The 21,165-nt window shown below is 37.8% G+C and overlaps 2 protein-coding genes across 13 annotated transcripts in view; one reads left to right on the top strand and one right to left on the bottom strand.

The window, feature by feature from the left end:
* Positions 1-5: 5 nt before the first annotated feature.
* LOC139948255 (cysteine-rich PDZ-binding protein-like) lies at positions 6-5,736 on the bottom strand. Its single transcript, XM_071946351.1, has 5 exons — positions 5,573-5,736; positions 4,743-4,808; positions 4,468-4,522; positions 4,028-4,128; positions 6-3,420 (listed from the first exon to the last, which is right to left on the bottom strand). The coding sequence occupies exons 1-5, from the start codon at positions 5,586-5,588 to the stop codon at positions 3,356-3,358; spliced, it is 303 nt and encodes a 100-aa protein (XP_071802452.1). The 5' UTR covers positions 5,589-5,736; the 3' UTR covers positions 6-3,355.
* Positions 5,737-6,806: 1,070 nt separating this feature from the next.
* Positions 6,807-21,165, top strand: part of LOC139948171 (mitogen-activated protein kinase kinase kinase kinase 5-like) — a 40,396-nt gene continuing 26,037 nt past the window's right edge. For 9 of the 12 annotated variants that reach the window (XM_071946313.1, XM_071946296.1, XM_071946271.1 and 6 more), the window contains exons 1-5: positions 6,808-7,083; positions 11,837-11,894; positions 13,221-13,376; positions 19,177-19,280; positions 20,739-20,781. In XM_071946313.1, the coding sequence (XP_071802414.1) occupies positions 6,991-7,083; positions 11,837-11,894; positions 13,221-13,376; positions 19,177-19,280; positions 20,739-20,781 (454 nt within the window). In that variant the 5' untranslated portion in view covers positions 6,808-6,990. Of the gene's footprint in view, positions 7,084-11,836; positions 11,895-13,220; positions 13,377-18,007; positions 18,094-19,176; positions 19,281-20,738; positions 20,782-21,165 lie in introns of those variants that run through there. The other 3 variants (XM_071946255.1, XM_071946247.1, XM_071946321.1) reach the window with 2 other exon arrangements.

Genomic DNA, 21,165 nt, shown 5'->3' with positions numbered 1-21,165 from the left:
TTGTGGGGGGGGGGGGGGATGTAATGAAGTTTTAAAATGATGTGCTACCTGCTGTTTTTGTAAAGCAGAATTGATATTTGAGTTTGTGCTGTGGGGCATTACCAGTATAAGTGTATCTTACTGCAAAACAATGTAAATTTGCCATCAGGGCTGTCATGTTGTATCAATCGAAAATGCAATGTAGCAATAAAGCAGCATGGCTGAGGGCCATAAGGCGATTCCTCCTTTGTAAAGGGCACCTCTATGAGATGAGGAAATTGTAAATTTATATTAGAACATTTGAAGAGGCACCAAGGCAAAATGACCAGGGACAACGGAGGCAATTGCTACCATTGCCTCCGTGAAGTATCAAGCCTGTATTTTATGAGAGTGAAAAAAAATAACATGCAGCTGAAGATGTTACTATAGATATCAATGAAGCTGCTATTTTTTGTTATCCTCCCAAAATTGCATAAAGTTGCAATTAAAAAAAAAAGAGTCTTTTAGTGTAATGAATCCTCAAATGTAAATATTATTTAGATTTAATGATATGTTTTTAAATACTATTCATGCTTTTGCACTATAATCTTACCAGTTATTTTAAATTCGTTGCACTCAAGTGAACAAAGAATTGGTTGAGTGGATTTTAAACAAAAAGACACCGATGTCTTTTCTCTGGTGAAACCAGTCTCAAGATTTAAATCAAATATTGTATTACTTTTCATTGTTTGCCATCAAAGAAGGCAGCTAATGCACAGGGTCTATTAGTTACATGTACTTCACCTAACCCAGGAGTGCGTTGTGGCGGTTGTAACCCATAACTGTTTCGGTTAATGGCAAGTGATTTACCAAAGGCAAACTCAACCGAAACAGTTATTGGTTACGACCGCCAAATGGCACCTTATGTACTGTCTCTAAGATCACTCTTTACATCCACCCATCATGTGCACTATGATTACTGAGCACCCATAACTAGTTTCATCAAACCAGTGACTGTTTCAATAATCTACTGTTGTAAATGCAAGGACCATGGTTAAAGGAACACACTGCCTTGGATCGGTCGAGTTGGTCCTTGAAAAGCGTTTGTAACGGTTTGTTATAAAATGCACACGGTTTGAAAGATGTTTTAAAAGTAGAATACAATGATCCACACACATTTGCCTCGAAATTGTGTGGTTTTCCTTTTACTTTGCGAACTAACACGGTCGGCCATTTATGGGAGTAAAAAAATTTACTCCCATAAATGGCCGACCGTGTTTGTCGACGAGGTGTAAGGAAAACCACGCAATTTCGAGTTATACTTGTGTGGATCATTAAATTCTACTTTTAATTTATCGTTCTAATCATATGCATTTTATAACAAACGGTTACAAACGCCTTTCAAAGACCAACTCGACCGATCCAAGGCAACGTGTTCCTTTAAACAGTTGTGAACTCTTCATGAGTGTGAGATTATTGGCTTTGAGGATGTGTAGACATCGTTGCAAGTCAGGTCATGTGCTTGCTCCTTAGTATGTAATTTGAGTTTCTTGTAATGAGCGCCCCCATACATGTATGTCTGTTTAAAGGCAGTGGACACTATTGGTAATTACTCAAAATAATTATCATCACAAAACCTTTCTTGATTACCAGTAATGGGGAGAGGTTGATAGTATAAAACATTGTGAGAAACAGCTCCCTCTGAAGTGAAGTAGTTTTCGAGAGAGAAGTAATTTTCCACGAATTTGATTTAGAGACCTCAAGTTTAGAACTTGAGGTCTCGAAATCAAGCATCAGAAAGCACACAACTTCGTGTGACAAGGGTGTTTTTTTCTTTCATTATTATCTCGCAACTTCTACAACCGATTGAGCTCAAATTTTCACAGGTTTGTTAATTAATGCATATGTTGAGATACACCAAGTGAGAAGACTGGTCTTTGACAATTACCAGTAGTGTCCACTGTCTTTAATGCTAATCCAGTGAGTTTGTGAAGACGACTTACAAGACTCGAGTTGAAATGCACATTACTGGTGGTGTGAGAGGACACAATAATTCCCTTCTTAAACTAGTTTTGTAACATGGATTCAGACTCGAGCTCGGTTCATACTTCCATGCGCAGTTAATGTTGACATGGCTGTATTTGCAGCGAATGTTTTGCAGGAGTTGAACACATTTCATCCGTTGCAAATTATTCTTTGTGAATTTGCGACGTAAACATTCGCATTCGCACTTGCTGGAATCATGAACTGGGCTCAAGTACGAATATCTGACTTGAATCAACTCCAGGGTTACACATTCTGTACATTTAATTAACTCATGCACATAATATTGACTTATCACACATTCATTGTTCTTGCATTTGATTGTATTTATTAATATTATGCACATTTACAAAATTTATGTTAAAATAAATGCCTTACATCTTACTTTAAACATTTTGTTATTAACTTTGTTGTTTGTTTTGATGGGTGTCCTATTGATTCCCCCCGATATTTTGGCACCACATTATAAATCCACCTGGTACTAATACTATCATTGTTCCATCTGTAGGTCAATGCACTCTCATTTCAAACACATTTCTCTATATTTTAGACAACAACTGAGAAACTTGTCAGGAAATGTATACAACTTAAACACTAATTAAAACAAAACTACTTATATGTACACTTTTTTACATCTTTACCACTAGTCATTTTGGTTAGTAAGCAGGTGGCATCTTTTGGTTTCAATGGGAGACCTTTGAGACGCAGACATAACGTTCCTTTTTGTGGCTCTGGGCATGCACACAGCTATGCTTAGTATTGCGCGTGTAGGTCCGAGCACATGCACCACTGTCTTGCACCATCCAAAAGTCTCCCATTGCACAATAACAGGGCAAGGAGAGGTGGAAATGAATTGTTCTTCAACTGGATTTTCAAATACAAATTTCCCTCTGCATGACAACTGGCCATACTACAGGCCTTACTACATGTATATGATAACGGAAGAGCACTTCTTAAAATGAAGTCTTTTTAAGTGATGTTTGAAGCTTTACAAGGTGCTGGAAATTTGAAAACTGAGTGTCCAAATTGTTCACTTGCAATTCATGTAAATGACAGTACAGGGTGACCAGATTTCATGTCAAAAAGACTCCCAAACAGCCCTCTGGCTAACGCTATGGTGGACAAATCAGAAATAACTATAACAAGTTAACAAGAGCCGGTGTGATCTCTAACCCAGTGTGGTCTCTGTCATTGACCCTAATTTTAACCATAACTGGGGTTTCTTCAGAGCCAGCAGTCCTCCCGAAAGAGATTTACTCATGGTTGTACCCAGAAATTATCTAGTTATAGATACTTCTCAAGTCTTTTCTTAGTCTCAGTTCAAACGTCTGACTCTGGATGTGAAGGGTTCGGCTCATACAGATGTCTGCTTGTATTTCTTGGTGTCCAAGATCTTCTTGCCACACATTGCACAGATTCCTGAAAGGGAAAACATACACAAGTTTTAGTTTCCTTTGGTTAAAACTTAACACTTCTGTAAAAATTTGTGAAAAATTCATTTTTCATGGAGCTGTTTAGCAGACAATTGCAGACATATTTGAGAAACTGGTTACACCAAGTATACATCATGTTCAATACTTATAGATGGCTGACTTTTGTCTAGGTGAAATACAAGCAGTAACTGAATTGCCTCCAGAACTTGTTTTAACTGTGAACTTGGTCAACATCAGGCAATGCTATGTTTAATTACATTGCCTAACCAGACAATGTTAAATAACATCAATTTCACTTGCGATAGTCCTAATGACTGAATTTCAGAAAGACAAAAATTATTATGTTCATACCAATGGAGAACTTTTGGGATGCTTAAGATTATTCAGTGGTAGCAGACTTACCAGGTCAATCCATTGTTAACAATGGAAATTTACCCGATAAGTCTGCTGCCACCTAGCGCTAGAAAAGTCTCCCATTCAGATAACAGTTTTTGAGAACCAGCAACTATTAACAATCCTATGATGTTTACAAATATGGGTGCCAGGACTGTCCAGCCTTGCTGTGCCCAAGTTGTGCTTTAAAAAGTACGTACCTATTTTATATGCACATCCTTGGCAGTAGTGGGAGCCAACTTGATGTACAGACTGCTTACAGATTCGACACTTGTTGAATTGTGTTGTGTATGGGTTATATCTGATGGAGATAGGAACATAAGACACAATTTAATAAACAGTGATCCGCTAACCAACTGCTGGTTAAAACACATGAGGACCAGACACAATACTGTTTAGGGGGTGGTCTACTTGGTAATTTATTGTTTATCCACTGCTACATTTAAACAACCGATTGTCAATATTATTTCTAAATTACAAGTATAATATAAGTTGGAAGAAAACAAGTAAATTGTGGACCAGTGAGAAAAGCCAATCCTGTTGTTTAAAGCAGTTTTAGACAAAAACATTTTTTTAGAGGACTCTGATAATTAAAGATTCTATGCATCATATAAAGCCCTTACAGAACGTTCTCTCTTACCTTGCTTTCTTGCCCGTCAGTAACTTGTTTTCACCAACCTTCCGCCCTCCACCCTCTAAAATGTATTTTAAAAAAGAAGAATAAAGCATTAGTTTACTTAACTCATCTTGACTCATGAAGATCCATGACCAATATGCTAGCAGAGCTTCCCTTGGTTCAGAAGCTTCACATGTCTTAACTTTTGTCAGTAATTGACACAGAAAACAAAACCGTATTTTAAATATTTACAAAAAGCCAAAACAAACAAACATGCAGCTTTGTTTTTCCATCTTTACCTGTAGTATTTCTGGCTCCTGATTTCCATGGATCTGGGGTTATGACCTTCCCAAGCTTTTTCTCGCCTGTATTTGGTATTAAAACATTGCATCTCTTATAAAACTTAAACAAAAACAACAATAGTTCGTTAGTACCATTTTTTCCCTGATTTGTGGCCCCCAACAGATTTTTTTTATTATTAAGTAAATCATGGTCTGATTCCCATCTTGTGACTACAAAATCACAACAACAGTTAGTAATCACATCAATTTAACATCAACAGGCACACAAAGTAGGCTCTAGTTTTTTGCGGGCATCCAGGCAGCCAGTGAATATTATTGCCAGCACCGGCTTTTATAAACAAAAACATTATAAACTTAAAAAGCCAGACGAGCACTGAACACGGTCAGTGAGTAAGTGACTGTTTTGGGGGACGTTGATCCTGCTGGGCTGGGGGCGGTTGAGTTAGAAATTTAAAACCTGTTTCAGTACCAAAAACTATGTTTTATGTGGGGATCCGTGTATAAAAAATAACAGTACTATCCTACATGTATATCATTCCGTACAGACATAATTAATTGGCTGTGTACATTTTTGTATTGTCAGATCACTAGCATTATGATTCATATTGCTTGTCAGATTACCATAAATAATAATGCGTTATGTTGATCATGTTATTGACTCACGTTATTATTGACTGTGCTGCAGCTGTGGGGTGAGTTATTACAAAAAAATGTCAAATTTTGATTGCCACTCGAGTTAATGGTATAATAATAATAGTGTCGTCGTCGGTCAGAAATGTGTCCCTCTCCTCATTCTCAATAAATACAAAACAAAAGGGCATACTTACACTTTTCACAAACCATGGTAAAATCTCTCGACAGTCAGCTTTTACTTCAAGGAAACGGGGAGAATTACGTACGATGAATAAGTTCATAGAATATTGACACATAAATAAAGTGAATGTCTGCTTCTGGCTGGCTCTGAGACCACAAAATAAAATCATAAACACTAAGTTTTACAATAGCGCCACCTAGTGATCATCCCCAGAAATAGCAAAAGCCCGCCCTCAACAATAATTCTGCTTAAATTTTGTTCATTGGGGACACAGTAGGGAGGGGCGTGTCAGAAGACATCCGTTTTCTCCAATCACTCAATGATGATAAGGATTTAACAAAAATTGTTTTGAAAAAAAAGGACTGGGGAGTCGAATTACACATTATGGTTTATCATGATATTTGTGATTGGGATGAGATATATAGGCACCACACATCATAATAGATGTTGAATTTGCATCAGCGATTTGTCAGATCAGTCCTTTTTTATGCAAAGCAAACCAACCGTCCCCCCCCCCCCAATTAAAATTGCAAAAGTATTATTGGATGTTTAGCAAAGGTCTAGATGGGGGTGTATCTCATCACAGTAACATTAAATCAATTTTGCTAGCATAAAACATGTCCACCAAAGAAAAAAAAGAAGAACCTCGCAAACTTTTGAGTGGACTGAAATTTGTACAGATGAAACTTTTTCAGACGTAAACAAGTTTGATGTAAAATGTAACAATTTTAACAGACACCTCGGAATGAAGCTAGTACTAGTTCCAAGAAGTTAATGGAGGATAATTTGCAAAAAAAAATTTTGTTAATTAATTTGCTGATAGCACGGCCGACCTCCAGCAAAGAACTATAAAAAAAACAACTTGGGGGAATTGAAGGCGCGATTTTAAAGTGAAAAAAACCCAAATCACACTCCATGGGCTTTCACAGTAACAACTATGATGACCTTTCATCCAGAAGCAAAATTTCTTACTCGAAATAATAAGCTCATGTAGCAAGTTAGCCTTGAAGTTCTACCAACACACTAAAATTAATGACCCCCACCCTCCCTATTTGAAATAGCGCCATCATTTGACATGAATGCAAACCACGTTAAAATTGGTCCCCTACTACCACTGGTACTACACCCAATACACTAAAAACGCGGTTTGCGTACACCAGTGATACATTTTTCTTGCGCGTACACACCGTAAGAAAAACACACTCGGCCTCGTCAGTTGTATGTACCTGATGTATGTACACATGTACATCCGTTGAGTTTGTGCTTTCCATCATTTCATGCATAATGCAATGCGCAGTGCGGAAGTAAGTGCGGTGTGAATAATGCTGAATGGTGTGACATTGACAGTCGCCGAAAATGTGAACATATTTCGCCAGGAATTTGTGGATATTTACCCGTTTCTTCCCGGACTAATGTCGTAATAAAGCCACCATGAATCCGAGACTTATACAGAACCGTAATCCTTTAGAGGATTTTGAACTTTTACAAAGAATAGGGAGTGGAACCTATGGCGATGTGTACAAGGTAAAAATAAATTTTCATCTAAAAATTGCAGGCATTTTGACTGGCACTATAAATCAATTTACAAAATTAACAATATAACAGTAACACTAACAAGGTGCATATGAGTTGTAGTAACACCATGCAATTTTCTTAAGACTATCAGTATCAATTAATTATGCTATTGCTGTAGAGGTGTATTTTATATTTTAACAAACAACTCAAGTTGAGTTGAGTATCATTGTCAACTGTATATTAGTATTACCATACTACATAGACTTAGCCCCATAAATCGGTCCAATCCACTCCGTATCCTTGGCCCCAGCACCACTGATATCAAAACCTTTCGGAAAACCATCTGAAACTCTCCGCATCATGAAACTTACCGATCTAATACTTCAGAAGTTGCAGATAGCACTATACTTGGAATCGTTCACATAGGTATCACAGATTTTGAGTAAAAATCAAGTATATTTTGCGTGTGAATTTTCTCAACTAACGCTCTTTTACCGCTCATGCCGATATGTTGATTGTCCCCCGACCGTGTGCAGATTTTTTTCCCAGGACAAACGTGTGGAATCGTCTGCACACGTTCGTCTACTCCTAGAACTATTTCGGTTTCGTTCGGCTATCGTCTCCCGTAACGGGAGACGATAGCCGGACGAAACCGAAATAGTTCTAGGAGTAACCTTCGTCCTGGGAAGAAAAGATACCCAATCCACGCCTTGTGTATATAAACATACGGACACGTGTCTGGGAACTATTCTTTGTAGTTCCCAGACGCGTGTCCGTATGTTTGTACACAAAGCACGGATTGGGGAACCATTCTTTGTAGTTCCCAGACGCGTGTCCATATGTTTGTACACGAAGCGCGGATTGAGTATCTTTTCTTCCCAGGACGAATGTGTGCAGATGATTCCACACGGTTGTCCTGGGAAAAAAATCTGCGCACGATCGGGGGACAATCGGCATATCGGCATGAGCGGTAAAAGAGCGTTAGTTGAGAAAATTCACACGCAAAATTTACTTGATTTTTACTCAAAATCTGTGATACCTATGTGAACGATTCCAAGTATAGTGCTATCTGCAACTTCTGAAGTATTAGATCGGTAAGTTTCATGATGCGGAGAGTTTCAGATGGTTTTCCGAAAGGTTTTGATATCAGTGGTGCTGGGGCCAAGGATACGGAGTGGATTGGACCGATTTATGGGGCTACCATAGACTGTAATTCAACTGAATTAATCTGCATAAAAAAGAAACAGTTCTGTAACTCACTGACGGTTCCCTACTGTACAGTTGCAGGTTAAATATTCTCAAATGATACTAATATAGTATATTCAAGGCATAGTTTATGCCTTGAATTTATGACCTGAAATTTTTCCCCTGACTACATGTAGGGTGGTTTTGTTTTTGCACCACGTTTATAAGACCAAATGGGATGAAGGAAGGAAACAGGTTAAGACTAATTCTCTCTCTAGAGGATGGTGGATCAACTGCAACTTGCTTGAAAAAAAAAAAAAATGGCCGACCAAAAATTTGGTTCTGCTTCAATCAATCATCTACATAATTTGTTGCCATTCTTGGTTAAAAAGTATGTTAACCCACAATAATAATAACAATAAAATAATGGTGTTCATTTTTCATTTGACTTGACAAGCCTCCAACTTTGGTGTGCCAATTTAACAACTTCTCTCACACTTACAGCATTTTAGGGATCCAAGATTTGGAATTTGGTTAAAAAAAATGTTCAAGTATATCTCCGATGTATTATAAAGTGCAATAGTATTATACCTTCATGGAGGTACATGTAGACATTAAGTTATATCATGTTCTTGAACTTATTTTCTAATGCTTTATACTTTGCTGACCTTTCAGATGTTGATGTTTGTTATTATTTTGTTATGAGTGTTTTGTGTAGGCCCTACATGTAGGTAACTATTTGTATTGTACAGTTCCTGGTTATTAGTTTTTTCAGGGCCCTCTTCCTACTTAGTATCTTACACACTGTTTTCACATGTACATGTAGGCCTATGCTAACTTTTTATTCTCATCTCACCACATAATTGCATGCTCAGGGGTCAATACCCTTTAACTTTTAGTAAAGCTTTGCTTCCTTATTTGCCTCTCTCAGCAATGTCAATCAGTTTCAATATTTAATCGCGGTGCTCATTATGGATCCCTGACATTTTTTTTCCTTTGTCAAGTAAGAAATCCATTTTTGCAAAATATTTTCCCCAAAATGGTAACACATTAATGTATGCTAAAAAAAATCCAGAAAAAAAAGAGAAAAAGAAAGGCCTACTGTTCAGTAGAGGAACTAATGGGCTTTTAAAACTTGATAGAACCTTGGTTTGATGTGGAAAACAATTGGTTCATGTTGGGAGTTGAAATCAAATTTTGCTTTAAAAAATTGTACAAAGTAGCCCCCCACCCTCCTTTTCCATTGGTGCAAATTATCCAACATACATGTAGCACCAAAAGTATAGGCCTTGTGGGATCAAGGTTATGTGACATCTTCAAGCCTGGACGTTGTACCTGTCAAAAAGTATAAACATAGTATTTATAAATAATTATTTATAGCGCATTTCCAAAATAGACCAAAGCGCTTTTAAAAAAAATAGTTAGGAGGCCTGCCTGTTGCTGAGCAGTGCTAATTAATCAGCTCTAATTCTCAGAGAGAGTCAAGGTCAACCAATCATTGAAAGCAGTTTGTAACCAATGTTACCTTTTTAGTTTATAAAATGACAGTGCACTGTTGAATGAAGGAGGTGCGGTATTTTTTTTTTACCAACTTCCTTAAAATCAAAACATAGTCACACTCAATATAAACATGTAATACCAGTACGTATTTTTACCAGGAATGTTATCATTTATGTCAGCCCTGATACGTATGTACTTCATGGAGGCGATTGTCTCCATGGCCATTGGTCATTGCCTTGGTGCCCTTGAAACGCTCAGTAGAAATGTACAATTTCCTCACCAAGGAGAAAATGCCTTGGTGCCCTTGCCCTTTCAAAAAAGGAGGCATGATACAGGCCTGTCATGTGTATTTACCCATATTTTCTTGTTGCGAAGTGAATCACCACATACGTAAATGTCATGAAGAATAATGACTCACACAGTGAGACTACATGTACATGTACATGCACCCCCAGTCAATGGAGTAGGAGTGGATGTTAGACCTGTGTGGACTCAATGCCTGTCATGTCTATTTTAACTGACAAACATTCATGACATGCATGACAACTGTGTTTGATTGAAAAGGGAATTGGGTTTTAAAAATTGCAGATAATTGGTACATGGTTTGAGTAGGATCATCATGTCAATATTAAGGATTGTAGTCACATTTATACTCTCTGAATTAAAATAAATATTTGAAGGCTGATGCAGTAGGCCTACCAACATGGGTAAATTAGAAAATGAAATTTCCGGAGAACTTAATCTTTTGCTGCTTGACAGTTGACATATTGTGTTAATGGGGGTGTTATGAGTGCTCAGTGACATTAAAGCCTTTGTACAGTACGCCCTTCCTTGACCCCACCCCAGTGTTCTCACAACCTTTTAAAAAGCATCCTACTACATGTAATCAATTAATATAAACCAAAACAATGACAAGTGACAAGCTATATTATTATTGGTTTATTAAAAAAAACATTCAAACTTGGCAGCCAGAGGCTGAATTGCATTTAAAATTACAGAGCAAAAGAAAATATATAATGTTTATTTTTAAAATTTCAGAAAAACATTTATTTAAGTATATAAAATACAAGATGTCATTCAGTACATATGTTAACTCAACTGCCAGTGCCAGCTCTTAAAATTGCAAAGACTCCTACATTGTATCAAAATAAGTCCTTTGTGCTCTAGAGACCCCCCCCCCTAAAAAAAACACCAAAAAAAACCAACACACACACTCAAAGTTGTGAGACACACACAATTTAAAAATTACACAATTGACATGTACATTGTGTGGCTAGGCTATTTGAGCAAATGAGGAAATTTTATTCAACCCAGTAGTAGTCTTTTAAGGATACAAACCATTAAAAAAACAATTGCTCACTTTAAAGCCATTAGACCCTTTCGGTTCAGAAAAAAAAAAAAAAATTCACAGATTTACAAATAACTTACAGGGTTTACAGAAGGCAATGGTGAAAGACTTCTCTTGAAATATTATTCCATGAAATGCTTTACTTTTTGAGAAAACAGCAAAACAGCATAAATTCTCGTTAACGAGAGTTACGGATTTATTTGAAACACATGTCATGACACGGCGAAACGCGCGGAAACAAGGGTGGGTTTTTCCGTTGTTTTCTCCCCACTCCGATGACCGATTGAGCCTAAATTTTCACTGGTTTGTTATTTGATATAAAAGTTCTGGTACACAAAGTGTGGGCCTTGGACAACACTGTTTACCGAAAGGGTCCAATGGCTTTAAAAGTAAACAACCGAATCATAAATGTTGTTAAAATTGGCCAGACAATTTTTAACATGAGTGGATTCAGCTACTACGAGTACTAGGCCTACATGTACTTTGTCCAGCTGTCGGGGCCCAATTTCACGGCTCTGCTTACTGCAGAATCCTGCGCTTACAGCTCATTGAATTACGTGCTTTACATGGCACCGTAAGCGCATAATTCCACTGGACAGCAGCGCCATGAAATTTGACCCAGATTAAAAGTTCTAGTTCAGAGTGGCAGGCAGAATGGCTGGTGATTTTATATTGAAACATTTTTTGCGTATTGTATGTAACTAAGGTAATTTCCTTGTTTCCTTGCAGGCCAAGATGGTTGCCGATGGCAATCTTGCTGCTTTAAAGGTGATCAAGATGGACCCAGGCAAGTTACTTTAAATATTTTTTTGGTTTATTCAACAATTAATATTTCCTTGTTGGAATCCACACCCATTTGAACTCTTCATACTTAACTTGACATTATACACTACAGTAGTGTGTGTACAATGTCAAGTCAAACATGCACAGTCCAGACAGACAATGTACATTTTGTTTTCAGTCAACTGCCAACCAGTTAATCCAGCCAAAGGTCCCCAGTTAATATTATGTACACTGTGCCATCAGTGCTTGAATTTTCCACTGGACCAAGTCTACCAGGCTTGTGTTTTTCTGGCAGGCTTTTGTTTTTCATTTGAGCAGTACTCAAAACTTTTTTGTAAATGGTAGCTTTGTGTCTAGTAAAATACATTTTGATACAGGATTTTTTTATTGTTTTTTATTTTAATTTTATGCAAGTCGCCTGACACACAAGGCCTGAAGGCCACTTCATGGTGTGGGCTACAATTTGCTTTTCTTCCAGAGGCCGTTGCCACCTACTCCCAGGGCTGAAACAGGGTTAACCCCTTTACAGTCCATACGGATGTAGGCTTGGGTATCATCAATTCGAAGCCTGGCCGGTAGAGCAGAAAGCACTACCTCCCCAGGATGTCGAGCACTAAAGTATACTTTTAAACTCATAAAGACAAATGAGATCAATCTACTCGTACTTCTTAGTGCTTGTTAAAAAAAAAAAGTGATGCATGTTAAAAATTGTGTCAAGAAGTTTGTTCTTATTTTGCTTCTGGTCTTATAGAAACAAAGTTTCTGGTCGTGACAGTAAACATTTTGGACAAAAACCCCTGTCGTCTCGTGGATTCCCCCCCCCCCCCCCACTCCTAGTTCAAGCCCTGACCAGAACGGCAAGGGGGACATGCATGTTCAAATGTGCCAACAAAACTTGTTCAAGTTATTTCCTAATGGCCCTCTTACATGTAGTTACTGTCTGAGAAATCTGAAGGGAGCCTTATATATAAAAATGAAATTCCAAATGTTTGAGTGAGAAATTACATGGGGGTACCTCTTTCTCAAAAACTATGTTACAACAGAGGGAGCCTTTTATTTTACAATGTTTTAGGGGTAGCCTTTTCTATCAAAATCTCTCCATTGCTTGTTACCAAGTAAGTTTTTGTGCTAATAATTATTTAGAGTAATAATTACCAATAGTGTCCGATGCCTTTAAGAGGGAGCCGTTTCTCAAAATGTCTAATACTATCAACAGCTCTCCAGCTCTCCATTGCTCGTTACCAAGTAAGTTTTTATGCTATTAATAATTATTTTGGGTAATTACCAAACGTGTCCAGTGGCTTTAACACAAGTCGATTGTTTTACACAGGGGACGATGTGGAGATTATACAGAAAGAGATAGCCATTATGAAGGAGTGCAGACACATGAATATCGTCATGTATTTTGGCAGCTACTTACGCCGAGATAAGCTGTGGATTGCCATGGAATACTGCGGTGGGGGGTCATTGCAAGACATCTATCACAGTAAGTCATCATCGAGGCTGTTATCAAAGTACTCCTTGAGATGTCCTTTACTCCTTATCTCATCCTCTACCAAACCGATGACCGTTTTTACTTTATCTATCTAGTCTAGATGCTCACTAATTTCCATTTACTTTCCATTGTAGACATGGTACTCTTTACAGTATCATAAAGTCAGCCCTAAGCTTGGGCGATATCGATTTATTTTATTCACGATATATCACCGACAATATATCGCGATATTCGATATAATCGCGATTAATTAAATTTGACATCATCAGTTTTCAAACTCCCAGTGAAAGTTGTAGAAGAGCCAGTCATAGCATACATGTAAGAGAGGTGTTCTAATGACCTATTCTTCTTGTTTACTCCAAACCTATGGGGTGCAAGATGTCTCAGCTAGGAAATACATCGCGATATTGCGATACTTAATTGATATCGCGATATAAATCGATATTTCGATTAAAACCAAATTGATCCGATATCAAAATCGTTTCCAAATTAGTATCGCGATATTCGATAATATCGTGATATTGCCCAAGCTTAGTCAGCCCTGATGCTTTGCTCTTGAAAGGGCAGAGGCATCTAGGCATTTTCTCCTTGGTAAAGAGCTGGAGCCCAGGGGGGTCAGCCTAGCTGCTCAATGAGAAATATTTGATAGGACACCAAGGCAATGACCAGCAGCTGATTTCACAAAACGCTAGGGTTGATCCTATCTCGAGTTAGGACGTGCGCTCGTTTGGGTTCATGGGTTCAATGCATCTTAATGTCTATGAATACGGAACTCAACTCATCCTAAGTCCTAAAATTGTTCCTAAGTTAGGGAGAGTTTGTTGAAACTGACGACTGGCGCAAGACAATTTCATCCTGGTACATGTGTACATTATATTACAGAGTACACTTGTTCTGGGTGCAAGAGTCCAACTTCATGTTGCTAGGTACTAGTTAGTCTAAAGCATGTGACTGAGCACTTCACTAACTACCGGTATTGGTAAACATTAAAATCTTTACACAGAAGCTCCCCATAGAGGTTTACCCAATCGGTACTGTGTACACAGTATGCATTACTCTGCTTACTGCAGAGTTCTGCGCTTCTGGCATTGAAATTGGAACCAGGTCTATTGTTTTTATAGATTCTTTTGATAAAACTGCAAAAAACACTGTAAGTTTTGGTCTGGCATGGAGTACCCTGAAACAAAATGTGTATATTGAACCAAACTACCAAGTCAGGTGCAATCTGTGACTGGTATCCTGCATTTATTTGTGAGCAAGCAACCTTTAGGTGATTTTCGTCTTGAAAGCAGAGTACAAAATTGAAGCTTGGTTTGTGTATGGTGTAGTAAACTGATGAAGCATTCATATTCAATGTGCACACATGGTGTATCAATGCCTGTACTGCACTCACATGAAATCATATCTTGTACATCCTGTTCATTCATTGTGGGATGAATGACAAAAACAGGAATCTCAGATGCCACAATTTTCTTGTACCCATGCACTGTAATGTATAGCATCTGCAAATAATCTGTGTGTATGGACAAACAAGTACTTTGTAGACCAAGGATAAAAAAATTAACACATGTTCACAGATGTTCATATTTTTTTAAAAGTCAATTTGGGTCAATTAAAAAAACATTTGGTCAACATACATAATGCTGCACTCATGATTTTACAATGCATTGAGTATAATTGTGTGTGTTCTACATCTACATGACGTGTATGGATGATCCCTTTGGAATAGTTTGTTTATAGTAGCTTTGACTACATGCAGAAGTTTTTAGTGTTTTTGTATTTTTTTCCATGTGAGAGAAAAATAGAAATGAGAGTTCCTACTTTAAAGGTAGGACATAACAATTGTTTCAATGTAATGCTGATTTGAAGACAATATTGTCAGGAAAGATACAATAAAAGTATCCAGTGAAAGTTTCAGTTGAATACAACGTATACATGTTGAGAAAACAACAATACAGCTGTCACAGTATTTCAGTAAGAACTTAGAATCCATCCATATTTAGCGAGGTGACAGCAATTTATTAATTGCGTCTCAGGCATAGCATTCACAATCAGACACTACCAAAATTTAAAATCTCCAAAACTCGCTAGGCAAGTGTTGGAGATTCAAACACTTTGACAAAGTTGTATTGCCTTTATTGATTTCTAATCACTTAGGGCATATTAGAGGACTTCCTTTTTCAGGATAGCTTTTATCATCTTTATAGCATTATAGACTTTTGGATAGAAATTACACACTTTCTTGTTCAAGGTCATTACCAATGTATGACCACAATAGAGTTTGCACGTTTTTCTTTGGAACTTCAAAGAATTGTTGAGAGTGACCTTCCATTTTCTTGCAACTACAGTGTGTTATTTGAGTTTCTTTTTCCAAGTATTATCTGGCTCTGTCACAGTTGTGCTTCATTTGTCAGATATGTATTGAGATGCTGTCATGTGAACTTAATGCAGCCTTCCCTGAAATCGGACATTCCATAAAGATGCGTGTGTTGTGTCTATGTACGTTGTGTGTGTGATACACACCATGTTCACTCAGTGCATTGCAGTGATAACAGCAATTAAATTTTACTACTGAACACCACATGTACGGTAATACTCATAATGAGTTGAACTTGTGATCTCTGGATTAACGTGCTGGCACTCTGGACCAACTGAACTGTTTTCTAGTCTTAACGTTGGGGGTCTCCCTATAAGCTGAGGTTTATTTTTGTTAATTATCTTAAACAATAATGTTTTTAACTATGAGTTTAATTTAGAGGTTGAGGGGAATTTTTCAAAATATTGTGTTTTTTTGCTAGTGCAATTGTTTTTTTGTTTTTTTTTTTGTTATAAATGATGTTGTGTTTTCGGATGTAGTTTTGTCTAATGACACTTTGAAAACAACCAACAAATTTAGATGGCTCTTCTATAATTTGACCCTTCAGGTGCGCCATTATCCTGTCTTTGGGGGTACACTGTTTTGTTGCCAGTTTTGGCCTCATTCTTTAGCCTTTTGTATAGGGTGTTTTTTCATTCAGACTTGTCATAAAGTTGACTCAATATTCGTTGAGATACTTTAATTTTGACATACTTTCAAGATTCTCAAGATTTTTCCTGACTTCAGGGTTTTCTTAAAATCTCTTCTTAGAGCCTTCAAATTTTCCTGAAAGAAGTAAAGCCACCGCCAAAGGGAGAAAGAAATAGTTCACATTGTGTCAAATTCTGAAATGTTGTATTTCTGGTGGTGCCCAGAGTCTGTTAAAAACCTCCTGAATTGTAAGTATCTGAGAGGGTCTGGGTTTAGAATAAAGGTGGAACAACTGAAATGAAATGAAATGAAATAATGCCATTGGTTTAGGATGTGGCTAGATCAATATTTCCTCCTGGTCTCCTGTATTTCCATATTTAGCCGTAGCCTTTAGCCTAAATCAGAGCCTGTTTTAATTAAGGTTTGGGTCCAGGCACATATGGCTCTCTATCAATCTGGCTGCCACCATATTTGTTATCATGTGCCCCGTGTCTGATAATAATGATTGTCATTGATTTTCGGTATTAGAATACCAGGTTAATTTATACAATACATTGTGAACTTTGAAAACATACACTTTTTTCAGTGACAGGGCTTCAAATAAGGGGATGGATCTTGAGTTGGAGCTGATGGGAAATAGGTTTTTAAAAAGGTGCTGAACATAGTTTACAGCGCGGGCGGGTGGCTGAAAGAAGATTATGTACTAACCTGTACACTATTCATGTATCCACTAATAAGACACATCATTGCAGAAACAGAGAAGAAATCCTTACAAATATCAATTTGACATCCAGTTTCATGTAATACTCTTTACTTGTGTTCTTGGAATGTGCTTATTGGTGTAACATTCAACATGCCTTTTACCTTAAGTACATGTGTGCAACATTCAATACAACGCATTGTGCACTGCGAGACTGACTGTACATGTTCATCAAACACAATACAGTACACCAAGTAGCAATTGTATTAATTGTTTCCACTAACAGTGAAAATGCCGTCATTGATTGGTTCATTGACTTGATTGATAATCTTGTCATGAACGTGAGTCATTTACTATATATAGAAATGGGATGCTATGGTTTTCCTGTTGCATTGACAATATAACACAGGCTGCTGGTGGTTTGGGTTGTTCCACCCATTGAAACCAGAGATTCCTGAACAAAAGGCAATAACACATTTGTGTAGGACCTCAAAGCGTGTTCTCATAACCACAGAAACTTTCACTTCAAACAAAGTTGAAGTCTCAATGACAATGGGAACACTGGACAATAGGAGGGGAACTATGGGAGGTCCTTGATTCACACCAAGTTTCACAAGTACTTATGACCAAATGACGTGCATGTATTACAATAGTTACTGGTTATAATATCCTACATTTTATGCACTTGTCTGCATATTTGCACATGTGTAAACATAGCCTACATGTGTGTACAGTAGGCACGATCACATGATTGACTTGGTACATGTACAAGTAATGTACATGTACAATGAACGTGTAAATGAACAGTGTGGTATGCAAAAGCAAAGTTACCCGATCTTAAGATCGGGTATGGAGCAGTCTGTGTTCCTTAAGATTGGGTATGGAACAGTCAGTGTTCCTTAAGATTGGGTTTGGAGCAGTCTGTGTTCCTTCTAAGATCGGGTTTGGAACAGTCAGTATTCCTTGCTCTATGGATAAATTGAGGAGGATGGGGATGAAGGGTATTAAGTACAGTAGAACGGAGGTGGATGAGTGGCCAGTATTGTGACTGAAGGAGAACTTGCTACTGAGAATAGTAGGCCCCAATGTACTTAGTCTGGAGTACTGTAAGACCGTGGATTGACCATGTTGACGGAATAGCTGTGCTGGGTGGTGGAATGGCTTTTTTTTTTTGTCCAGGGCGTCATTGGAGAACTATGTAGATGATGTTGCGATGTCCCAGCCATTCTGGTTGCTATACACTGATATAAGGCGAAAAACATTTTAGACTGGTTGAAGGATTTCTCGCTTATTAGATTTGTTTTTTGTTTACATTGGCCATAGAGGACAAATTTAACAAAGTTTCTTTTAAAAAAGTTTAAAAAAAGTAATTCTGAGAGGGGCAGCTTAAAACTGAATTCCATTTTTTTTGCTCTTGGAAAAATAACAAAAAAACTGTGATTGAACAGCCTGAAAAGTCTATTAAACCCTGCACCATTTGTACAAGATTGTCAGCCCTTGTACTAAAAAAACTGTCTTATTATTTTCTAAGGTTCAAATATCATGCCTGAATTCCTGGTAAACAAACCGTGACATCATCCAGTACAGAAGTCTATTGATTTATCAATGCTGGAAGCAATAAGATTTGGATGAGATCTGGATGTGAATTGATTGGAATTGAAAGGAAAACCGTGCCATTTCGAGGCATGTTTGTGTGGATCATTGTATTCTAATTTTACAACATCTTTCTACCCAATATGCATTTTATAAAAAACGGTTACAAACTCTTTTCAAAGACCAACTCGACCGATCTAAGTCAACGTGTTCCTTTAAATGTTTATAAATGGATCTTCATTTTTGTTATGTTACAGTCAACTAAAGGTAAACAAAGTTTTTTGCTTACTACAGTATAGCAAAAAAATTGCTTTATAAGCGGCTACATTTATCTGCGCATTTACCATGGATTTCCATTCCTAGTGCTGAGCAGCGCTGTAAAATAGAAAATCGCAGAATAAGCTAAACTCTATGAATTTGGCCCCTGTTCATTCACGAGTGTATGTTTCATGTTAATGACTCTAATTAACATGAATGTGTTTATGTTACAGTGACGGGACACCTGAATGAACCCCAGATTGCCTACGTGTGCAGAGAGACACTCCACGGACTGCATTATCTACACACACTCAATATGATGCATCGAGATATCAAGGTATGGCGGCTAACATTACAGACGCATGAACCGTTTCATCTAGCAGGTTACCAGGGAGTCCCAGGAACATTAGACTTGATTCAAGTCCCATTCTCGTGTGAGAGGTCCCTAAAGCATGTCACCCCCAACCATAGAGCTATATATATTGACTAGAGCGCTAACACCCCGTTATACACGCACTAAGGTTTTGAAGCCGTGTGGGCGCATCCATGTTCATGTACAAACCAATACAAAAGCTTGAAATTTTGTACGGCAATTGTACAGCTATCTGCATGACAGTGCGTTTGTTCTTTTTTATGTGTCATCGAACCAAAAAATGCAGCAAATGTGAATGCACAATTTGCTGATGAGTGTACAAACTGCGAGCGTCATGTGCGTCATATTCAAAAGACGCGTTTACTTTTTTAGTACGTCAATCAAGTCGAAATTACGTTTTTTCTTAGCGCGGACGAACGCGAACGGGCAGTCGCGTATGTAAAGCGCACAGGCCGAATGTGTTCTCTTAAAATTAAAATTGTTCCGTAGTCGCACAACACATCAAACATGTCTGCGCCCAGGTTGGCTTCAAAACGCAGAGCAAGTTAGCGCTCTAGTCAATATATATAGCTCTATGCCCCCAACTTACGTAGCATACACAGTATAGTGTGCGCTCGCCGTCAAAATGTGGTGCCGAGAATGGGACTTGACGAGGTCGTTTCTTACTCTGCACGTTGTTGTTGGAAAATCTCTCCAAATGGGGAGATGTACAAAACCAATGGGAGCGTGGAAGCGCTACCCTGCCGGTAAAATATTCATTACACTCTCTGACATCACAGTGCAAGACACTGTAAGGCACGCGTCTATACTCATATGTATGTTACATTCATAAGTGAATACATTTACATACCAGGCGATTGCGACATCGCAAAACAGTAGTTTCCTGGGGATGGCGCGGGATTGGGACATGAGTCAAGTCTACAGGAACATGGGCAATGGGCTCATTTTAGAAGCTTTCTGAAGACCAAGGAAAAATAAAAAAGGGAAAATCAAAGCACTTCGTAAGGGAATTGAATTTGTGTACAAAGTCTTAGGGGGACTGTAAAGTGCAGGGGAAAAGGAAAAAAACAGAAGAATGTTCCACAAGGATGTATTTTTTCATAAAGGATGTACGATACATGTATGTACATCAGGCCTGGTGTAAATCATTCTTGTTGGGACAAGGCCACTATCCCTGAGCAAGTGGGACACTATTGAGAATCTGAAAAATAATATGAGAACTCATTCATGGGCATAAGACTTATTGGCCCAATTTCATTGAGGTGCTTCAGCACACAATATTGTTTAAACATTTTTTGCTCAGCAAAAATAAGCAGAATACAGTCACTGATGGTGTGATTGGTGTGATTTGGTACTTTGGCTGTTAACCTTTTTCTGGTAAATTGAAGTAGACAATATTTAACAATTCCTCATTTTGTACAGGGAGCCAACATCCTGCTGACTGACGATGGAGATTGCAAACTCGGTAAGACTTGATCCCGTCACATCTTCACATCTGACTTTTAACTGGTTTACTGTCTAAATCCCCTCGAATGCTGAAAATCTGCTCTGTAGTACAGTAGTAGAGAAGTCTCCCGAATTAAGAAAAAATCTACTCCGTAGTAGTAGAATGTAAAGCAAGACAAGTTCTCGAAAAAAACATGATCTACCCAGGAAGTAGTTAACTACAAACCAAATATATATCGTCTAAATCATATCAATGAGATTTGCAGAGCTATCAGCTCTCTCTATTTTCTCAAAAATTTCTCTGAAAATCAATTCTTCCCCATATTTGTTTTTCTACAAATAACTTGGAAAATCTCCCTGATTATAGAACAATTTTCCCTTATTACTGGAATGTAATTCGAAA

Source organism: Asterias amurensis, chromosome 1 (assembly GCF_032118995.1).
Source record: "Asterias amurensis chromosome 1, ASM3211899v1".
Lineage (NCBI taxonomy): Eukaryota > Metazoa > Echinodermata > Asteroidea > Forcipulatida > Asteriidae > Asterias > Asterias amurensis.
The sequence above is the reverse complement of the archived record's forward strand: the minus strand, read 5'-3'. Positions and strand labels throughout refer to the sequence as shown.

What these genes read in the sequence shown, in the direction of transcription:
- LOC139948255 (XM_071946351.1), bottom strand. An exon ending in AGGAGCCAGAAATACTACAG is followed by an intron (nt 4,523 to 4,742) that starts GTAAAGATGGAA and finishes AATACATTTTAG; the next exon opens with AGGGTGGAGGGCGGAAGGTT. An exon ending in CTGACGGGCAAGAAAGCAAG is followed by an intron (nt 4,129 to 4,467) that starts GTAAGAGAGAAC and finishes TATCTCCATCAG; the next exon opens with ATATAACCCATACACAACAC.